Raw genomic sequence first — 21502 nt, forward strand, 5'->3', positions numbered from 1 at the left:
AAGAAGAAGAAGAAGAAGAAGAAGAAGAAGAAGAAGAAGAAGAAGAAGAAGACGACGACAACGACGACGACGACAACGAAGAAGATGAAGATGAAGACAAAGAAAAAGATGGGGGCAGCAAAAACATTAGAATGAATGGCCCTATTGGGAATGTGAAAGGTAGCTGCAGCTAGGAAAGAGAGATGCTAAAACAGAAGAAGCCCCTGAGCATCAAACTGAACCTACTTTATAGCCTTCCTAAAGGTATAACAGTAGTTTCGATTAACTGAGAAGAAAACCAGCTATAATAAAAGATGGTAAACTGTATCTGTTATACATTACCACAGGCAAATTCAGTAAAGTGAAAAAATAAATATTAAATGTTAAGTAGGAATAAAATAGCAAAGAAGTTCAGGAAAATTACAACCTGTAAAAAGTTCATTATATGTACATGGTGTGATAATAAGACCATTCTGTGTATCTTTTGTGTGTGTGTGTGTGTGTGTGTTAGTCACCATACAGTACATCATTGGTTTTTGGTATAGCATTCCATGATCCATTGTTTACGTATAACACCCAGTGCTCCATGCAATCTGTGCCTCCTTAATACCCATCACCAGGCCCACCTGTCTTCCCACCCCACTCCTTCTAAAACTTTCCGTTTGTTTCCCAGAGTCCATAGTCTTTCATGGTTCATCTCCCACTCTGATTTCTCCCCCTTTGTTTTTCCCTTCTCCTAATGTCCTCCATGTTATTCTTTATGTTCCGTAAGTAAGAGACCATATGATAACTGACTTTCTCTGTTTGACTTATTTCACTTGGCATAATCTCCTTCAGTCCCATCCAAGTTGATGTAAAAGTTAGGTATTCATTCATCCTTTCTGATGGCTGAGTAATATTCCACTATGTATAAGGACCACATCTTTATCCATTCATCTGTTGAAGGGCATCTTGGCTCTTTCCACATTTTGGCTATTGTGGACATTGCTGCTATGAACATCAGGGTGCATATGGCCCTTCTTTTCACCACATCTGTATCTCTGAGGTAAATACCCAGTAATGCAATTGCTGGGTCATAGGGTATCTCTATTTTTAATTTTTTGAGGAACCTCCACACTGCTTTCCAAAGTGGCTGCACCAATCTGCATTCCCACCAACAGTATAAGAGGTTCCCCTTTCTCCACAACTTCTCTAATACTTGTTTCTTGCCTTGTTGATTTTTGCCATTCTAACTGATGTCCATTCTGTGTATCTTATGGAAACTTACTACTCTATCATTTCACACAGACAATGTTGAATATGAGTAACCTCTCACTAAGAGGACACACTATGCTCACTGAAGACATTTAAGTTGTATTTCCAATGATGTGTATGATTGCAAAATTATATTGTTAGTCTCAACATAAGAAGTGACTTAGATTCTTTAAGACTAGGGAACTTTCTAAGCTAAGTAATTTTTTTTTTAAATTAGAGGACTAAATCTAAAAGTAAAATTGCAAAAATAATGAATACTGTTATGCTGAAAATAAAAAATAAATTTAAAAAAAGAAAAAAAAAGTTAAAGTCAAAGCATAAAAAGAAAAACAAAACTATATTAGTGAAACCTGTTCCTAAGACAGTCTTAGAAGTGTAATGTACAAACAGATCAAAGAAATGAGATCTTGTTTAGAAAGAAAAAGAAGTGAGAAAGAGAGAAATTAGGAGATTTTAAACACCTCTGACAAAACCCAGATTTCTAAAAAGTGATCTGAGCAACATCATCAATAGATGAAAAGTAAGGGCAGGAACTGAGTGGCCTATGAATTAATCAACAACATTCATAAACACCTGTTGCACCACTTTTTCATCTGTAAAAAGAAGAATTTAATCCAAGTTATAAATGAGAGTGTCCTGAAAAATCCTTTTTCAATGAAAATAAACTGTGAACTAATGAATGATAGATGTGAAATGGTTTTAAAATCTTTAAAGTAAGAAAGTATTACCAGAGAAAGAAATCATTTAAAATCTAAAAGGAAGTGCCATTTTAAGTAAAAATAAATGCATACTGGAAACTACCTCTAGTAGGTAACAAATGTATGTGTATAATACACATCTGGATAGATATCCAGATGTATAATAAATCTACCTTTATGACAACCTTATTTCACTATGCTCAGAACTTTTCTCTTTCCCACTAGACTTGAAAGCAGGAACAATGTATCATTCAAACCTATATACCAAACACTTACTGCAGGATCTGACCAAATTTCCTAAGTTAACTGATTGATTCCCAGTAGTTCTGAATTTCCACAACTTAAATAAAAACTCACAAAAAAATAGCCCCCAAAATTATATTATTAAAATTAAGGCCACAAATATTGACTAACTTAGATTTAATCCTGTTGTAAACCAGGGTTACATTAATCACTATGTGTGTGGGAAAGGGGATGAAAGTGAGAGAATCAGCTAAAACGAGAAACAAAAATCAAAATCTGTAATAAAAGTGCTGCATTTTGGTGGGGTGAGGTCCTAACTAAGTTTAACCAACATTTATGAGAACAGATACTTATATACATATAGAGAGCTAACCAAGTCTACATTATGCAAAATTACAACTCTTTGCTTTTTATACCTCAAAACTTAGTAATGGATGTGGGATAAGCTTGCTTACCACCTAAAAATTAGGAATCTGTAAAGTTTGGATTTTTGAAAATACCACAGTCCTTAGAAAGCTACGTCACAGATGATGGATTGCTTCTCTCTTTCAATCTCAAACATTCTGCCTCTTGAATACCTGTACTGTAAAGGGGGTTCTTCACCATTGGGTAGATGGGGGATCTCAGGTGGTGTTACAAAAACAGTATGTTCACTTTTGAAAGATTCATCCAGTTCTATAAGTCGCATTTCACCACTCTTGTCCATATCCACCTGAAAAAGTTTAAAAAACATACATTAAGAAAAATACATTGGTTAGCCTAGAATTTGTCTATGGGGAATGGTTAAATAAAACATTTATATAGCTGGATATTAAAGAACTATTTAAAAAAATGAGCAAGGCTTCTATGCACCATTAAAAAAGATTTCTAAGATAATTAAGTAAACATAACAAGGTACAGGACAGTGTATACAATATATTATCTTTTGAGTAAAAAAGAGAGAAAAATAAAAACACACACTCATTTTTTGCTTGTATTCACATAAAGATATATTAAAGAATACTATGAAAAGTAATTTCCCATATGGGGAAGGGGTGATGAACAGAATAAAGGATGAGATAGGACCCAGATTTCCCAATGTATACCTTTTCATATTATTTTGCATTTTGAATAATGAGAATGTACTCAAAAAGTAATATTTTAAAAAAATGCACAAACCCAAGTGTATGTATGTGTTGAGAATACCTTGTTCTAGGTTTCATTTTTACTAAATATAAGATACTTCTCTAAGTTTTTCCAGTTTACCTAGAAGCAGATTTGAGTTAAAATTCCAATCACATCAGTATTGAAAGCACTTGAATAGTACAATCTCTTCTAGATACTCTATGGCAAGGTAATATTCACAAAAAGTGAAAACTTAGCAGACTCTAAAATGCCTAAAAAGAGCTCATAAGCTAAAAAGCACAACACTGGCATTAATTAAAAACAAACAAAAAGTGTATCATGCTTAGTGAAATAAGTCAAGCAGAGAAAGACAACTATCATATGATCTCCCTGATATGAGGAAGTGGTGATGCAACATGGGGGCTTAAGTGGGTAGGAGAAGAATAAATGAAAGAAGATGGGATTGGGAGGGAGACAAAACATAAGTGACTCTTAATCTCACAAAACAAACTGAGGGTTGCTGGGGGGAGGGGGTTTGGGAGAAGGGGGTGGGATTATGGACATTGGGGAGGGTATGTGCTTTGGTGAGTGCTGTGAAGTGTATAAACCTGGTGATTCACAGACCTGTACCCCTGGGGATAAAAATATATGTTTATAAAAAATAAAAAATTATAAAACAAACAAACAAACAAACAAACAAAAAACCACAACAAGATATCATACATATGACAAAATTTAACCCACAGCACTTTATTAAGTTAGAGAATATCACATTACCAGTTGGAAATAAATGGGTGAACAAGAATTATAAAAAGTTAACTCTTTAAGATAAGGATTTAAGGCACAATATACCAAAAAAGGCCAAGGATAGCTTTAAAAATTTTTTAATTTTTATTAAAAAAAAATGGACACTCACAGTGTTCTTACATAAATTGTCACTTATAATTTCACATAACTACATGCTATAATCCCCAAGATTAAAGAATGTTTTTAATGATATATCCATATAGTGAGCTAGAAAACAATAAAGATGTTTCAGAATAATTAATGACATGAAAAAATGTTCACAAAGTAATGATAAATGACAAAAATCCATTTTACATATATTTTGATTCTAATTTTTTAAAAGAGTGAATATGTATGCCATATATACATATGTGTATCTATACACATATATATACTTGTGTTTTTCTCTTTCACACATGTATACTCTTATCAAAATGTTACCTCTGGGTAATGGTATTACTGCTTGTCTTTTCCTTATATTGTTATTTTCCAATCAAAAATAATATGTATTAGCTTTATTGGTTTTTCCACAAATTATAAAAGTAATCAATCTTCAGAATAAAAGCTTAAGCAAATAAAATTTAATAATAAAAATTTAGGCAAAGTAGAATATATTGGTTTTAGAATAAGTATTTAAATTCTGTTGAAGGATAGTTAAAAATCAGTATTAAAAAAGGATACCTTTCTTTCTAGCCTGTCAAAAAAGAACTTTTATATAGTGAAATTAGCAAAGATACAGTAAACTAGATAATCACATATCCTGCTGGTACTCAAAATAGGTAAAGTCTTCTTTAGAAAGCAAGATATATTTAAACACATCTGCCTTATTCTTATTCTAAGAAAATAATCTGACATGAAAAACATCTATCAGCATGAAAAATGTTTTGTTTTTTTTTTTTGCAGGATTGCAATAGCAATACACTGGAAGTCACCCATATTTCAAAAAAGCAGGTAAAGTATGATAAATAGATGAAATATACAATCATTAAAAATTAAAGTAATAAAGATCACACACAATCCTGGTTGAACAAGACAAATTAAACACAACAATTTACTTTCAATCCCTCCTGAAATCTCACCAAACTGAGAAGTAAGGGGATTGGAAACACACACACACACACACACACACACAAAACAATGACCCACAAAGATAAAATGAACTGGAGAGAGGACAATAGCACAGCTGGAAAAACATTTTAGAAGCTGCAAAGTAGATTGATGTGACCTGTGAAAGCTGAAAGCCACAGATATGGCACTGGGGAGGGGATAAAGGAGAAAAAGCCAAAAATCTAGCCATTTTGCTCCAGAGTCCCAGAAAGATCAGGAATGAAAAGTGCTCGAATGACCTTGAAGATGGGAATGGACACGTTGCTGAAGCAGGAGAACTGGTTAAAAGCCAGTTAAGGACTCCCAGATCCCTAACCCAATTCAGTATTAGGGCACTACCTCTTCACACCGTGGCCATAGATGAGGTTGGGTCTTTCTGTGTGACCCAGAGGGACTCTAGACTTGAGGACACCAAGCAGAGCTGTGGCAGATGAAGGAGGTTAATAAAAACAGGTGAAGTGAGTAAAAACCTACATGATACAAGGGAAAGCCCTCAGCTACCTTCCCCATTCTGCTGTGAGAACACTGGCAACCAGTCTTATACTCCTCAGGCTAAAGACTGGAGATAACCTCTTGGGGAAATTAAGCAGCCTAAAAGAAAAGAATTATAGACACTGATCAAACAGGGACTCTAATGAAATAGGTGAGTTCTTTTATGACCATCAATCTCATACCTAAGGAAACTCCAAGCCTCACCTTCCCATTAAAGCTCCAGTGAGTTCTTGTGCCTCATTCTTGAAATACTGACCAAAGATCACACAAGGAAAACTAATAACTTGAAGAAGAATAAAACAAACAAATATTAAAAGCAACACGTGAGTAAGAAGAAGCAGAGACAGGGGATATGGAGAGGGTGGTTGGGTTATGGACATTGGGGAGGGTATGTGAAATGGTGAGTGCTGTGAAGTGTGTAAGCCTGAGGATTCACAGACCTGTACCCCCGTGGCAAATAATACATTATATGTTAATAAAAATAATTAATATATTTTAAAAATGCCATTGGGGAAAAAAAGCAGAAGAGACAATGCAGAGGGAAAAAACTGCTCAAAATAACTAAAACAAATAAGCTTATATCCATGATAAGAAGATGCTATAAAAAAAGAGACTTAGAGAAATTATAAATGTGAAAGAAGTCAAAATTATACTACAAAAGTCAGAAAAATAAACTTGAAGAAATCTCCCAGAAAGTGGAGATGAAAAACAGAGAGAACATGGGATGAAAAAAGTTAGGAGTATCAGGATAGGAAGGCCAGTGTCCAAGTAATACATACTTCAGAAAAAGAGAACTGAAGAAATGGAGTAAAGAAAGAATGGGATGCAGGAAAATTGCCCTGAATCTGAAGAAAATGAGTCCATAGAGTAAAAGGGCCTGCACGTATTCAACTCAACGAAGAAAAGATGGCCTCCACTAGGCATATCCTTATGAAACTTTAGAATATCAAGGATCTTAAATGCTTTCAGAGAGAAGAAAAAATCAGGTACAAAAGGTCAGAAATCAACAGAACATTAGACCAAATGGTATTCTCAACAATTACATTTGGAGCTAGAAGACTTAAAAATTTTACATCAAAAAACTAGCCTGTAAGACCAAGGGGCATTGCTCTCTTCGGAGGCGGCCCTGGCCAGTCAGTCTGACTTCTAATGCTTGGCATAGAATAAAGCTTTACATAACTTTCAAAAAAAAAAAATTTTTACATCAGCCAAATTAGCAATCAAGTATTGGGAGAGGGGGCACCTGGGTGGCTCAGTGGGTTAATGCCTCTGCCTTCGGCTCTGGTCATGGTCCCAGAAACCTGGGATCCAGCCCCTCATCGGGCTCTCTGCTCAGTGGGGAGCCTGCTTCCCTTCCTCTCTCTCTGCCTACTTGTGATCTCTGTCTGTCAAATAAATAAATAATTTTTTTAAAAAAAGTATTGGGAGAGAATAAAGACATTTATAGACAGGTAAGGCATCAAAAAATGTTTATCTCTCATGTACGCTCTCTCACTAAGCTATTGGGAGATGTGCTCCATCAAAAGGAAATACACTAAGAAAGAAGTTACTAAAGCCAGAAAGCAGGGGATCCAACTCTGGAGAGAAGTCAATATAAGTCCCAAGATGATGGTGAAGGAAAAAATCAGGATGACAGAGTAGCAAGCTATCAGTTCAGACTGCAATACACATGGAAACTTCCAGCAAAAATTAAAAAAAAAAAATCAAATGGATAGATTACCTGATATGTTGGAAAAACTGGGATTTTTAGATTTTCCACTTTTGTAGAAAAGTTTGGAGATGAGTTAATAGACACAAAACAAGAAAATACAGTAATTATTAACTTCAGAGAAAACAAAATCCATGCATGAAAGGAAATCTAATTAATATATATATATATGTGGCCTAGCTGGGATGATATGCAAAGTGATAATAATATTAACACCGAACAACAATTTGAGCAAAATTCCTTATAATGACACTGGGAGAATTCAGGTGGTATGGTAGGTATGACATTAATGGATAATACATAAAACATTAATGGATAATTAATGGATAATTCATAAAACAACCAGCAGCAATAAAAACATGTTATTTGGAAATCTTAAGGGAAAAAGCTGAAGAACTGGATGAAAGAGATGGAAAGAAATGGATGAAAGTAGTTGCCTTTGGGGAGTAAAAACTAGGGGCAGGAAGGAATGAGACCAAAGCCTTGGAAAATTATTTGACTTTTTAAATTGTTATGTTAATTGTTATGTTTTACTGTAGGAAAAATGAATATTTCCTTTTATGAGATTTGACAATGATATTAAAAATGCCTATAAGATCTGGTTGTATAAAAAATTGGGAAACTTATAATTATATATTTATTTTTATAATTATTTTATAATCATTTTATAATTATATAATTATAATTATATAATTATATAAATATATGATTATAATTATAATTATGTAAAAAAACACTGAAAGTAAAGGGCACTGGGCTTTACAAAGTTTTTTTCTCTCTTTCATTTTCCACACTCCCTATTCTGTTAGTCATTTAATAATATTGTTAAAAATTAAAACTTTCAATAAAAACAGAGAACACCTGAGCCATTATCAGCAAACTGAGCAGTATTTTTAAAACAACAGCATTAGGAATATGTTAATGATAACTCAAATCATAGGTAACCCAATAGGATACAGTTTTCAGGGGCAACCCAAGAACAATGAGAAGCTCTACGCACAAACATTTGATGCAGATGAAATGTGGTTGATCTAATTGTAAGAGCAGCAATGATAATGAAGACGAAGAGATAGTTAAATACCCAAGGTCACTGGAAAGAAAGGTGGAAACTACTCCTGTGTCCAGGATTGAACATTATGAGAGCAAAATGCTTGTCTATGAACAATAGATGTTTTTACTTTTTTGTTTACTTGTTATTTATTCTTTAAAAATTTGTCACAGAGAGAGAGAGAGAGCAGAGAGAGCCAGAGAGAACATGTGTGGGGGAGGGGCAGAGGGAGAAGCTAGAGAAGTGGGAGAAGCCAGGAGTCTCTGAGCAGGGAGCCTGCGGGTTGGGTGCAGGGGTTGGGAGGGGTTGCTGATCCCAGGATCCTGGGAACATGACCTGAGCCCAAGGCAGACACCTAACCGACCAAGCCACCCAGGCACTCCTAAATTTCCAGCCACTTTGATCACATAGAAAAAAACCTGTATAAGGACAGCTGCTCTAATTCTCAGCACTATAAAGTCTATTAAAATACTTTGCAGATTCAGTACCCTGGGAAAAGATATTTCCCTTAACCTGTATACCAATGAAATCGCATTTCAACATTATAAGAACAGTCATGCTATATACATCCTACATTTATCAGTTGGCCATTTCTGTCTTGGAAAGCACAGTGACATCTGCCCATTGGAAGAAAAAGAAATCCAACACCCACAACAGGATAAAATTAAAATAATTTTCATATTCTCTTCATATTTTTTCCATAAGACATTAATATACTTAGCAAACACTGCAGAGGGATGCTTGGGAGACTAAGAAAAATCTTACCAGACTATCTGTTAAACAAAACTGCCCTTAGTTAAGAACCCTCCTATAGGAACAGATTGTAAGGATTTAAAACATAATCATATGAAGAACAAGAACACATGGTTCTTAAATTAGTCATAAATGAAGCTCAAATAATTCTCATACATTGTTTTTCATAGTCCTATTCAGTATTACCCACTCTAGTTTCCTAAAATTGGGCAAATGTTTTCTGTTTGAATATGCAGAGGTTGAAAGAGGAATATGTCTAATTCCTATTCATTCTTTGTCATGGATTGACTTAGATAGTTAATGTATATATAATATTATTTATATATAATTTATATAAAAATATCTATATATAAATATATAATATGTAATTTATATATAAATATTACTTATTTCCCATAGCTAAATTACCAGAGGCAAGAGTATCTGTTCACTTACATGATTAAAAGTCACCCAACTAAGAAACAAACCCACATAAATGATTATTTTAAAGTATTATTGATATTCATATAACATTTGCAGATTAAAAGCAAGTACTCACTTGCTTTACTAAGCATACTTAAACTGTGGTATTAAAAAATGAAAGGTACTACCAGTACTGTATAATTATTTACTATTTCAGACAGTTCTGCTTAACAAAACTAGGAATACAATTAACCTCTAACTGCATATGAAGGTTATTAAGATGTATTTTGGATCTTGTGACATTTTATTATTTTCTCTAATAAAGATCTTGAATTATAATAAAGCACATCCAGGTAACTATGCTTTAGTCAGTTAATTTTCAGTTTTAATTTTCTTAGTCACTAAAATTTTTAAGTGCAACATGATTCCATTATATATAAGTGATCCTTTGTTGGATCTAGATTTTGAGTAGGTAAATAGAATTTCAGGAAAATAATCTGTCTAGAAACAGTGGTTACACATGAAACAGGATTGGCTTTTTTTGGACAGAATGTATATTCTTTAAGCGATTATTCTCATCAAGTCCTGCACTGACTCAAAGTAAATAGGAGGTGACCTACTTTCAGAAATTCTTAGACAATATAATCTAGTAATTATCAGTGATAAAATATCCTTCTTAGAACATGATGCCCTAGGTACCTAGCAGAAGTGTTATATGTCTTACAATATTAATGAGTATTTTAAAAACCATGTGATACTCACATTACTGTATATGAATTCTTAGCTAAAACACAAACTTGTGAACAGGGTCCATAAAATGAGTAGAAAAAGAGAACAAGATTTCTTGTCTTCTGCATCGTTAATTGGATTTGCACAACAAATTCAGTGTTCCCATTTGGATTAATCAATGTAGTGGCTTAAGTATGCTATTAGCAAAACTCTGATCACTAGTTCAGTCCCTTATGATTAGTTAGCTTGGCAGAGGAACAAATTATTACATGAATGTGTGTTACTGTTCACAAGGCAAGCTCAATGAGCATATATGGATGACCACTGGAAGTCCGTACCACAGGGGAAAACTTCCACCAAAGTGCATAATGGTGTAAGAAACATCTCTCTCTTTTTAAAAATAGGCTCTACGCCCAACATGGGGCTTGAACTCATGACCCTCAGATTAAGAGTCACGTGCTCTACCTCCTCAGCCAGCTAGACACCCCCAGAAACATCATTTTTTACATAAAACCAAGCAATTATTCCTATAAAAAAGGATAGAGAAATTATGTTTTAAAGCACACTTTTCTGTTTGCCATGCATTTTCTATTTATTTACTCTTTCTATTAAGCACCAAATAAAGCAAACCTACAGATTTGGCTAAGACAAGTGAAAGTCAAATTCTTGGCACAATGCTTCAATGTAAATAAAACTGTCAAGGAGCTACCTCTCAATAAACAGGATTTTGAAGCTCTATATAAGCAGAGTTCAACCTACAAAGAAGGCAGGGTTCTAAAAGTCCACTTCTAAATAGAGTATTCAAAATCAGGTTGATAGAAATGGTCTATGTTTTGGAGTCATGGTCACATGGAAATCTATTTTTTTTTTAAGATTTATTTATTTATTTATTTGACAGACAGAGATCACAAGTAGACAGAGAGGCAGGCAGAGAGAGACAGGGAAGCAGGCTCCCTGCTGAGCAGAGAGCCTGATGTGGGGCTCGATCCCAGGACCCTGAGATCATGACCTGAGCCGAAGGCAGAGGCTTTAACCCACTGAGCCACCCAGGTGCCCCCACATGGAAATCTTATTTGCCAAAACTCATCAAACTGTACATTTCAGAGGTGCAATTTACTATGTGTATATTATATCTCAATAATCTTTGTTTTTTAAAACATGTCCTAGGGGCACCATTTGAACCACAGCTAATCATCATTTACATCCATTTCTATGAAAAAAAAGAATTATGAGTTCTAAGTGGATAATGGCATATATCCATTTTTTTTTCCCAACTCCAAAGCATTTCAAGAACTAGGGTGATCATTTCTAGGCACCTTAACATTCTCTATCAGCACAAGCAACAGTATTTCTCTACATCATTCATCCATCAAGTGTTCTAAATGGAAGGATCTTAACTTGCTCTGGTTCTTCATATGTATAAGTCATTCAAAAGTCAAACATTTGTTTGTCGTGAAATGATAAAACCAAATGAATGGCCATTCTATAAAATCAAAAATTGGTAAAATATAAAAAATAATCAATAGAAAAAGAGTTTTCTACTTTTTAGTTCATCCAATACTACTTTGAACACTGGGAAATATGCAAAGTGATCTCTCCTCACAATGTATTTTAAACATAGGTGAGAAAACAACACAGAAAGACTAGATGACTTGTCTCAAATCACAAGTATAAGAGCTGAGACTCAAGTAGTCCTTATTCTCAAGGCAGTGTTTTTCCTATTACATCTGATATAGTTAGAATCATTTCTCATTTTTATAAGACATATTTGGTACTGGTTTAATAGTAAAAAACACTTTCGAGTCCAACTCAGAACTGAGCCAATTTCTGAATACTGAGGGATGAGCTGTATTTTGGCTGTTATGCCCCATGCCCTCAAAAATCACTAATTTTCTTTCAGTCACATAAATTTGAACATGATGGACTTCTTTAAACAACCTTACAAGTATAACCTATTGAGTAAATATATGACAAAGCTTTGCTCTCTCCCCTTCTTCTATTGTCATGGGCATAAAATCATGAACGTTATGTACATCTAGTCACAAATTTATATGAGAGTTTCAAGTATAGGAACCTTTCAAGTACAAACAAATCTTCCCCTTTCATCTTTACAGAGTAAATTGCTGGCCTGATGACCCACCACCCCTGAATGCTTTAGTGTGTACTTCCTACAAATGATGACATTCTCTTATCTAACCATAACACAGCATGAAAATGTAGAAATTAACATGTTACACTACTATAGTCTAATCCTCAAACTACATACATATTTTAATGATTACATTAATAATGTTCTGCCTAAAGCATTCAATTCTGAACTATATATTGTATTTGCTTGTCAAGTCTCTTCAGTCAAGTTCAAGTCTCTTTGAACAGTTTCTCAATTTTTCATTTATTTTCTTAACCCTGACAGTTCATGGATTACAGAATAGGTATTTTGTAGAATGTCACTTAATTTGAGTTTGTGTGAAATTTCCTTGAGATTATGCAGGTTATATGCATCTTTGCCAGAAATATCATAGAGTTGTTGCATTCTCACTGTGGCCTATTATAGGCGTATGATGCTGATTTGTTCCACTACTGATGACATTCACTTTGATTAGATAAAAGTGGGGTCTGCCAGGCATTCTGTTCCACCATAAAGTTACTCTTTCTTTCCCCTTTTGTAATGAATACATATTTTGTGCAGAGGTACTTTGAAATTAAAGTCCTGTTTCTCATCACTCTTGATTGATATTTGTATAGACTCATAGTTTCCTATTTTTTTCAATGGGTTATGATCTATCACTAACATTTGATGTTTAAGTTGTTCCAGATGTAATCAGTGGGAGTCCCTCAAGCTGGCTTGTCTGCGTGTGTGTGTGCGCATGCACGCATGAACACACACATGCACAAGCATCTGCCTGTATATGTGTGGCGTTGTTTTAAAAAACACGTCTCCATTATTGGAGTGATTTCTTATTTTCCAGAACAAGGTATTTCAGGGCTCATTTTGTACTTTCCTTGCCCTAGACCCAATCATTTCTCCAAGGAGTCCTAATTCCTTTTAATGGAGAATGGTATTTAGAAGCCAAAATCTGTGCATTGGTGTACTCATTGCTATTGGAGATGGCTGCCCCTAGGTCCTATTGTACAGAGATAGGGAGTATATGTTCACAGAAAGACACACGCACTTATATCTATATTTATTTCTATTTTTTTCTATACATATTGAATACCAATGATACATCAAGCCTCAATTTCATTCTAATACCTCAGGGTTCATTCAGGTTTTCTCCTTTTCTGTATTACTTAGTCCCTTCTCTGACAGTGAGTAACTTCATTGTTCTTAACATATTTACTTATTTGATCCATTTCCCCATATGCTATATTTTCCCATCTCCACCACTACCCTTCCCCACATATATGACTTCTTCACCCTAATTTGGCTTCAACAACTACTTCCAGACCAACCCCTTACCCCCATCAAGCTGGCATCTTCCTCATCCATATCAAACTCTGATACCCCATTAGCTGCCCCTACTCAGTAGAAATACTCTCCTTACCTTGCTCAGACTCTGATACTCCATGCTGTTTCTGCACGGATACTCTTCGCATCCTTCCCCTGGCATGGACACTCTTTTTATTCTCTCATCCTCTGATTTTTCTCTGTGCTAGGTCACCCTTGCATGGATGTTGTCTTTACCTTTCTTGGGCTCCAATACCCAATGCTAGGATGCTCTTCCTTCTTCACCCCATTCATGTTTTGACACCCCCCTTCTGGCCACTGTTCCCAAATTCCTCTCTGTTCAGTAGGGATACCTACCTTGCTCCATCCCACCTAATAATATTAGGACTGAAGGGGAAGGGAAGGTTTCACACACGAATTTAAAATACCACAATTAATTCACTTAATTTAAGCTACAAACTCACTTCCAAATTGTAAATATATTCAAGTAAAATATTCATTATGCTCTACACCTACTCTCAGCATATGGCAGTTCTCAAAAAGGAAAGGTGAAAATTAAGGATTTCAAGTTGAGGTCCACACACTTGGAGAAACTCCTATAGTCTGTAAGTGGGCAGGCAAGGTTACACACCTGAGTGCTAAAATAGAACTGATCATTCAGTAAAATCCTGCAAGGTACTTCTAAGAGGTGCTCTTTAGTATCTAGTAGGCCCAATAGAACTTCCATAATAAAGAGTCAATGATGAAATGGAATGAACTTAGATTTTGTTAAAAGCTGATAAAAGTTAAATAGAAATATAACTCAACATTTAAAACAATCACACAAAATAAGTCAGGGCACTATAGACATACTATTACTTACTTTATCTACACAATCATCAAAAAATGCCAGGCTTGCATCTTTATCACTGACAAAAGAACATTCCTCAATGAAGCGAATGAACATTTGTGTTTTGGTCATCATGCTATAGAATTTTTGATGTGACCGGTCCCGGCTTCTTAAGAAAGCTGTTCAACATAAATTCATAATGTCACAAAATATAGCACCATTCAAAGATTCATTAAATTTTAAGCCAGGAGAAACTTGATTAACCACATACCCCCTCAACCCACCACTTTGAAGAAAAAGAAACGAAGACTCCTGAGAAGGGACATGACCTGAAAAAGACAGCAACAGGAAGGGAACTTCAATCCAGATCTTTCAAATCCTCACCCAGAATTGTCTCTGTGGTCCCCTCACTACCTTGAAGATTACACATAAAGTAGCAAATCTGAAAGCATGCTTAAAATTCCTTTTATCCTCGAGCAGGTGTTGCATGCTCTATGCTCATGGCATGCTCTTTATCCATGTATTTGGCTTTCTCAAAGCCCCAGTTACATTTCTTCTAGTATTTGCTTATGTCTGTGTCTTACTGAAACAGAGTAAAAATTTACTTCCTGATTTCATGCTCCACGTTGCTCGCTGTGGTCAGTTACAGTACATTTGGGCCTTTTTTGGGGGCCCATAATCTCAAATTATTTCCATCTGTTCTCTCTGCTTAAAACTGTCTTCTACTTTTCTTTTGTGTGGCTAATTTCTACTCATCCCTGAGACCATGGCTCAGACATAAATTCCTTGGAAGGGATTTCTGTGATTTTAAGTTTTGAAATAAAGTGTTCATTCATATTATTTTCAAATTGCTTATCTTCTTGCCTATAAGCTCAATGGGAGAAGTGACCATGTCTCTCTCTCTCTCTCTCTTTTTGTGACCATGTGTCTTCTGCATACCACTATATACTTAGCATTTAGAGAAACTCAATATATGCTTATTAAATGAATTTCTCTTACAAATGTTATATACCACAAAAGAAAAATACATATGTATTATGACAGAAATTGTACTCCAGGGCTCTCCAACTTCTTTTGCTTCAGGGCACAAACAGAAAGTAATATTTCTAGAGCACACTGAAGTAAAATGAATGAGGCTGCCCATGCCTGGAGGTGGCCATCCCAGGGGCTCCTCTGAGTGTTCAATATTGCCCAGCTGCTTTGAAAGCTAAAAATATCAGTATCACAACACATCTGTGACACAACATTTCTACATGGTTAGGAAGCACTGTGCTTTTCAAATATTTAGCTAATGGGATTAGAACTAATGTGTCCAAGAAGTAACTAGTTTTGTGGAAATGGAGTACCAACAAAGTCGATCTTCACATATTCCCAAAATAGGTATGTGTTTTTATAAACATGAGCTATTAATTAACACAGAAAGCAACTGAATCATCACAAGGTTAAACTCAATAAAATGAAAAGTATAAAACTATACAATCACTCACCTTGTAGCGCAAAAAGAGAGGAGGCATCTGTGGCTGTCTCAGACGGGGCCTGTGTTATTGGTCTTAGGTATGATCTATAACCTTTTAAAATAGAGGCCATGAAATACAAAAATGCCTCTTGGATTTCCAGATCTATCATATGCAACCTTTTTCCAGAATTAAAATCATAGTCATTCATTGTTAAGTCCATTAGTCCATCGTCTCTTGGTCTCTGCTGCACTGTGAAGAAAATGAGTTTGAGTGGTTTTTCCAAACTGTTGAAACCAATGTTCAAAATGATATCAATATAAATTCATTATATAGGTAAGTCAAGTCATTCTGCTGTATACCTTAAACTTATACAGTCCTGTATGTCAATTATATCTCAATAAAATTGAAAGAACTACATGTGCTGTATTCAAAAGGTCTCAAGCTACCTGAACTCTGTGTTTATACAACTTCATGACAGGTAAACCCTGGCAAAGCTTGCTACATCGTTTTTTAGGCTCTGCTGCATATATTTCAACCAAAGTAAATATAAAATTATTTGTTTATCTGACAACCATCAAAAAAATTCATGTTCTGAAGCAACTATATATAAACTAATAAATGAAAATCATAGCAACCATATCAGCAGGATACAGGGGTAAATGCATTAGTCCTATCTCTGCCCACTGCCCACTCCTTTTAAAAAATATAAGTGCCTACAGGAAAAACACATGAGGATTAAAATGTGAAAAACAGCTCTTCCTCTTCCTGAACAATTCAATGCTAAAGCCATTAGTAGCAAAATAATAAATTCACAATAGAGAGGCCTGGTAGACGCCACCTTAAGTGCACAAAGTAGACATCGTCATAAATTATGGGACATATGGTAAGGATGTTGTAAGGATCCTAGGTAAGGATGCTAGGAAAGGAACATAGTGTCACTTCTACGATAGTCTTGCCAAAGACATCTGACCTGTATTTACCATGAGGAAAACCCACATCATGGACCATTCTATGATAGGAAGTATCATCTTCAAAAGAATCAAGAAGAAGAAGGAAAAATCAAGGAACTGTTTAGAGAAAAGGAGACTAAATAGACTTAAACTAAATTATAACACCTGATTTGGAAATAGATGACTTTGCTATAAAGAACATTATTATGATAACTGATGAAACTAGAATCTGGTCTGTGGATAAAGATGACAGTAACGCTCAATGATAATTTCCTGATTTTCATGGTTATATTGCACTGATACAGAAGAATATGTTTTTTGGTAGGAAATATATTCCATTTGGAAGTAATGGGGCATCTATTCTCAAAGGTCAGAGAAATATCTGTGATTGTTTCAAAATTTAAACACTTTTTAAAATATGAGGAACAATAAATTACCTTAGAGAGTTTTTTTTTCTTCTTTCTGGAGTTGTTATTGTCCAAAAAAGTAACAGTACTAGGAAGAATGTGGGCATTGATACATAAGGCCTAGATTTTAATCCTAACTTCATCCTTGTTAACTGTCTGATCTCTGACAAGCTATTTCACCTCCCTCAACTTCTATATGTGAAAGTGCCCACTGTAAAGTGTTACACAATCGTTAACTACCAGTACTGTTTAAAAGCTTATAGTTTTAAGATTCTGCCCTTCAGTTGAACTGGATGGGCTATTTCACTGAATTTAATAATATTTTAAATATTGCTGCAAAAGCTGCTGGACTTCTCAGCCACTTAAAAGAAGTACATGCCTTGTTAGAGAGCAATTAACTAGTTAGCTTAACTAAAGTTCTATACATAATTTATTTGTTCTATAAGATAAAATGTTGTTCTATTGGGATGTCACCATAACCCAGTCCTTATAAGCTGCTTCCAAATCAACTGCTTATTTTAAGGTTTGCTTTGGAAACATTGTCTTCTTCCATGCCTATTTCCAAATATTCAGGCACTTTGAACCCTCCAGGATATAGTCCCCTTCCTATGTTTACATTTCACCTAATACATAAATGAAAACCTCAAATATTGCTGTATTATCACTGACCATTTTTTCACACAATAATTTAGTAAGTATTAAATTATGGGTCCTGATTGGGCTGTTGTTATAAAATACCAAGAGGATTAGATAAATGATAAATACATAAATGAGAACCTCAAATATTGCTACACCATCACTGACCATTTTTCATACAATAAGTTTTAATTTATGGGCCCTGAATGAGCCATTGTTATAAAATACCAAGAGGATTAAAGAAATGAAGGTTTAATTCTTCTTATCAGTATTTCTGGATCACTGACAAGGTATTCTTATATAAGCTTTTTACTGAAGTATTCCATATCCTAATCAATTTTCATTTTGATTAATTTCTTAATGCATTTGGCAAGCTTCTATTTTCAAATTATTTGAGGTAAGCCATAGCATTAATCCATGAAAGGCGAAAAGGATATGACCCAGCTCTCACCCCATCAAAATCATCAGCATTTTCTAATTTAAACCATCTGTCTTAAATTTTCAAAACTAAACTTCTATTCTATGTATGAAGAAAATATACAAGAGGAAACCCTTATTTTTCCCCTGGCATTTCAATAATGGTAAAATTAAAGAAAACAGTGACCTTAACCTCTTTTTCAATTTTATTATTCGAAAATGGTTCTATGAAAATGTAGTAGATATAAAATATAAATTTTATAAATTTCCTATTCAGCTTCTAACAAATTTTGCTTTAATGTTCATTTGCCCTTAAGATTATAAAAAAATTCCCCTCAGATAAAATAAACAGTATCCTTTTACAAGTAAGGCAAAGTAATTGGAGTCCTTTTTCAGATTAAATTACGTCCTTTAATTAAGTTATACACTTACATTTTGCCAACTGCTGGTGCAAATTATTCAGAGTGTTCATCAGATTTTTACATGGTTTCTTTGGAAGTATCTTCCAGGCTACATTTTTCTTGTCACCAGTTCTGAGATTAAATGACAACAATAATATATTTGTTAGGAGGACTTTTTTTGCTATACATAAAAAAGGGAAAAGAGAAAATACATTGAACAAAAAATAAAACATGCAAAAAATTCTAATTAATAGGAGAAAAATACTCAGGGGATGCAGAATATTTAAAAATTAATTCACACGAGGGAAGAGTCCTGTATTAAATATAGCTCAAAAATTTATAATTATGTCAGTACTGAGTAAATTCCACTTGCATTATTATGCCAATCACTACACACTTAATATGGTGGTCATTACTCAAAACCCCATTTAAGAGAATTTAGATACCTAAATATTGGGAAAATCCTACCAATGAGAGGTTTTCTTTCTTACAGACTATAAGAAAAGGCACTGTGGAAAACTTGAACTCCTACAGAAAAAATGAACTGATGATCCAGAAAGCTTATCAAAATTCTTGAGTATATTTAAATATTGAGTTTCTTAGTTTTCTACAAGTAAAATTTGTTTTTGTTTCTTTCAGAAAAGTAATATTTGTTTTTGTTTCTTTCTTTAATCTATAAAATTAAATTATTTGGATAAAGGATAACATTCCAAAATACTTTTAAAACTATAAAAGAGGATATCTGCTTAAAAGTGGTAGCTTTGTACTCCTACACTCTCCTTTATGACAATTATTGTAACATGGTTATTCTTCAAACTATACAAGGGGTGAGAGAAGAAAAGAGACAGTGATAAAACACCATAAAGCTTTCAGACTTAACTATAGCTTTGTTGATTTCATTCTTTATTAAATCTTTTTATACTTTAAAAGCTATGAATACCTTTTTTTTTTTTTTTAAGAAAACTTGAGAAGTGGAGAGAAAAAGAAGAAAAGTAAATCACTCATGTTCTAAAGACAATAATAAAGTCCAGGTGTACAGTGGAAGTTGAATTTTTTTTTTTTATGTTCTCTGTACTTCCCACAGAACAAAAAGGGCAAAATTATCACCTTGGAAACTAAACAAAGAAAAAAGAATGGATGGGAAAGCTTAGGTTGACAAAGAATCTCTGTCTTGGATTCTACCCTATCTTTCCACAAATGAGGATAAAAACACAGAGTCAATTGCAGATGTCCTACAGTGAAGGTTATATTTCATTTATAATGTGACCAGGGGCATGGAATCTTGCATTACAGGGAGAGAATACAATGTAGAACACTTTTTACATTATTTTTTCTTGGTAAAACTTTGTAACACAGCACTCCCACTGTACCTTGTTCATTGTGTGAGTGCCTGCTTTATAAACTAGATTATGAGCAACAGGAGAAAGGAGTATAATTGGTTTGCCTTTTTATTCCCAGTGCCTAGCAAAAAAGGGAATTCAAGATATATCTGCAGTATAAATGAGCAGAATCTTGGTATCTGTGCATTGCATCTAATTTCTATAATTTATTCACATAACTTCCTCCTCTTGCCCTTGATGTCGTCACTCTAAAACTTGGCTGGGTTGGAGAGTCTTAATTTAGTTCCTGAGTTTGAGTCTATGATAGCCTTCTGCATTTTTATTCATGGTGACTTCCACTTACAAGATTACTGTTACATAAATAACCAATAATTAGCGGCAGAGGTACTGGTTTTAGAGCTGGACAGTAATGGTTTCAAAATCCAGCTGGCAGTAGATATTAACTATGAGCCTTCTGATAAATTACTTAAAAATCTAAGCTTTGGTTTCCTTACCTGTCAGAGGAGTTAATAAAAACTACCTCACAAAATACAAAGAATAAGATGAAATAACATAGGTTATGTATATAGCTTTATGCCTAGTACATCTATTAATTTCCCTTTCTTCAAAAATTTATTGACATACATAACATACTTTGTATTCTATGTATCTAAGAGAAGGCAAAAGAAACCAAAATTGCATATTCAGAACCTGTTTTTCTTTCAAATTTCAGACTGAGGTTCCAGAAATTCTGGATGAAGGAAAGTAGAAAGCTGTTAAGTTCACTAGTTTAGTCCTTCTATAGGCAATAATAACAAGAAGGAAGACTGCTTATGAGTGCAAATGACCCATGTTTTCTTTCATTCTTTAACTCAATAGTGATCAAAACAAAAACATAAAGTTAAAAAAATTCTTTTAACAGACTGGAAAGTATAAAAGAGGGTAAATGTAACTTATTACCATAATAAATACAGTATATACTAATTTATCACCCTTCATTTCAATTTTTAAAAACATTGTGCCATGTAACAACTGGCAAAGAAAAGAGATATTACTTTCATATTTAAAGAATTAAATATTCCTGGTAATGAATGACATGTTCCTCGTAAAGAATCTTTGATTCTGAAAATCCATATAAAAAGTGGCTTTTAAACTGCCCTATGACCCAGCAATTGCACTATTGGGTATTTACCCTAAAGATACAAATGTAGTGATCCAAAGGGACACATGCACCCGAATGTTTATAGCAGCAATGTCCACAATAGCCAAACTATGGAAAGAACCTAGATGTCCATCAACAGATGAATGGATCAAGAAGATGTGGTATATATACAC

At 34.2% G+C, this 21502-nt stretch overlaps 1 protein-coding gene across 7 annotated transcripts in view; it reads right to left on the reverse strand.

Annotated features, from left to right (window-relative positions):
• The window catches only part of DENND4A (DENN domain containing 4A), a 129355-nt gene that overhangs the window by 38445 nt on the left and 69408 nt on the right, over nucleotides 1-21502 (reverse strand). For all 7 annotated transcript variants that reach the window (XM_059372296.1, XM_059372302.1, XM_059372301.1 and 4 more), the window contains exons 12-15: nucleotides 18880-18980; nucleotides 16068-16286; nucleotides 14614-14759; nucleotides 2753-2886 (exon numbers count right to left, since the gene is read on the reverse strand). In XM_059372296.1, the coding sequence (XP_059228279.1) occupies nucleotides 2753-2886; nucleotides 14614-14759; nucleotides 16068-16286; nucleotides 18880-18980 (600 nt within the window). The remainder of the gene's footprint in view (nucleotides 1-2752; nucleotides 2887-14613; nucleotides 14760-16067; nucleotides 16287-18879; nucleotides 18981-21502) is intronic.

The sequence above is a fragment of the Mustela nigripes genome, chromosome 13 (genome assembly GCF_022355385.1).
Source record: "Mustela nigripes isolate SB6536 chromosome 13, MUSNIG.SB6536, whole genome shotgun sequence".
Classification (NCBI taxonomy): Eukaryota; Metazoa; Chordata; class Mammalia; order Carnivora; family Mustelidae; genus Mustela; species Mustela nigripes.